Raw genomic sequence first — 1,607 nt, 5'->3', positions numbered from 1 at the left:
GATGGGGGTGGTGGGGCTGGATCATGCTGAGCATCTCTGATGGGGCACGGGTGGGGTGTCAGATGGGGGGAGCCATGTGTGCCACCCGTGGGGGCATGGGGTGGTATGGGGGGGTGCTGTTTGAGCCCATGGCAAGAAAAAAAGGGTGTGTTTTTTCTGGAAATGGAGAATTAATCCCTAAAAAGCCAGAGCTGGTGGTCTCTCCAGATCTGCCTCCCGCAGCCCCAGCAGTTTTGGGAGACGCAGACAGTACCCATCTGGGGGCTCGGGGACGTAGCGGTGGGAGCCAGGATGGTGGGGAACAACATGGCAGGGTGACCCATGGCCGCAGGGGATTTCTCGTGATGGCATTCAGCTGCCAATGGGCTCCTTCTCCTTGGAGGTTGAGTATTGAGCATGTTGGGAAATGTCCTGGAAAGGTCTTTGGGGAGGACACCTATAATAGGTCCAGGGGTGGAGAATGTTTTGAGGAAGGGGGTTAGAGCAGCAGTTAGGTCACGTGGGGTGACCTCCGGTCACACTCTCTCCCGTGGTACGCTGTGCCTCATCCTGAGGATGGTTCTCCCACTGTGTGAGGCACCCACGTGCCTGTGGTGGTTTTCCAAAGCCCCAAATTATTCCCTGCGGGTTCCAAGTCTCAGGGTAGGAGACAGATGTGTCCCCCATCAAGCAGCATCCCTGGGCAGGGCTCCCTTCGCTGGGAGACACCGGAGCTGCTGGTGGCAACCAAGGGGGGATCTTGGCTGTCTGTTGAGCTCCAGGAGACCCTCCCACCCATGAGCCTGCGAGGGATCGAGCTGGAGGGTGCTTTCCCCTCCTATGAGCAATGCTAAGGCCCAGTATCCATCAGGGCCAAGTGGAGAGGATCCCTACTGCTCCAGAGGGTCCCAGGTGGGTGTCAGCCACCCCTCCTGGCATGTGGTGCCCCAGGGGGGAAGGTTTCTGCTAATTCTGCAGAAGCTGAGGAGCGATCTGATGTTGCACGTGTGTCCTCAGGCCTGGACAGGCTCAGGGACGAGTGGCACCAGGGCTGGGAGACTGGGAGAGACCGGCCCCTTGCCCAGCTGACAGCAGGGGGCTGTGGTGAGGAGGGGGGCTTCTGGCCCATGTATGGGACAAAGATGGATGAGTTAATGGCAGGGGCGAGGCTGCTGGTGCCCTGTGGGTGCCTCTGGGGTCAGGTGGCAGATACTTGCCACCTCCCCAGGACCCTCTGGATGTACTGGGAAGAACCTGCTACTGGAACTGGAGGCGAAAGGTATTTTACCCAGCCACCCCCCCATCCTCTTCCTCTCCTCTTCCAGATCTCCGCCTGCAGCTGCTGGATGTGAAGAACAACCCCTACCTGATCAAGGCTCTCTACGGCCTCCTGATGCTGCTGCCCCAGAGCAGCGCCTTCCAGCTCCTCTCCCACCGCCTCCAGTGCGTGCCCAACCCCGAGCTCATGCAAACCTCGTAAGTGCCTCCGGGACGGGGCTCTGCCAGACCCCTGGCATCAGCGGCGGGGACGGACACGCTGTCCCCCTGGAACCAGGCATCCCCGGGGTCAACCCTGTGCTCCTTGTTCACCCCCGGCTCCTTTGAAGCCACGGCAGAGCCTAGCCCCC

At 60.6% G+C, this 1,607-nt stretch overlaps 1 protein-coding gene across 1 annotated transcript in view; it reads left to right on the top strand.

Annotated features, from left to right (window-relative positions):
- The window catches only part of VAC14 (Vac14 homolog (S. cerevisiae)), a gene marked incomplete at its 5' end in the record, with an annotated part of 32,379 nt that overhangs the window by 28,718 nt on the left and 2,054 nt on the right, over window positions 1-1,607 (top strand). The window contains 2 exons of the mRNA XM_010161137.1: window positions 997-1,161; window positions 1,305-1,455. Coding sequence (XP_010159439.1) covers window positions 997-1,161; window positions 1,305-1,455 — 316 coding nt within the window. The remainder of the gene's footprint in view (window positions 1-996; window positions 1,162-1,304; window positions 1,456-1,607) is intronic.

This window comes from Eurypyga helias, unplaced genomic scaffold (assembly GCF_000690775.1).
Source record: "Eurypyga helias isolate BGI_N326 unplaced genomic scaffold, ASM69077v1 scaffold15351, whole genome shotgun sequence".
Taxonomy (NCBI): Eukaryota; Metazoa; Chordata; class Aves; order Eurypygiformes; family Eurypygidae; genus Eurypyga; species Eurypyga helias.
This window is presented reverse-complemented; position numbering and strand designations above follow the sequence as displayed.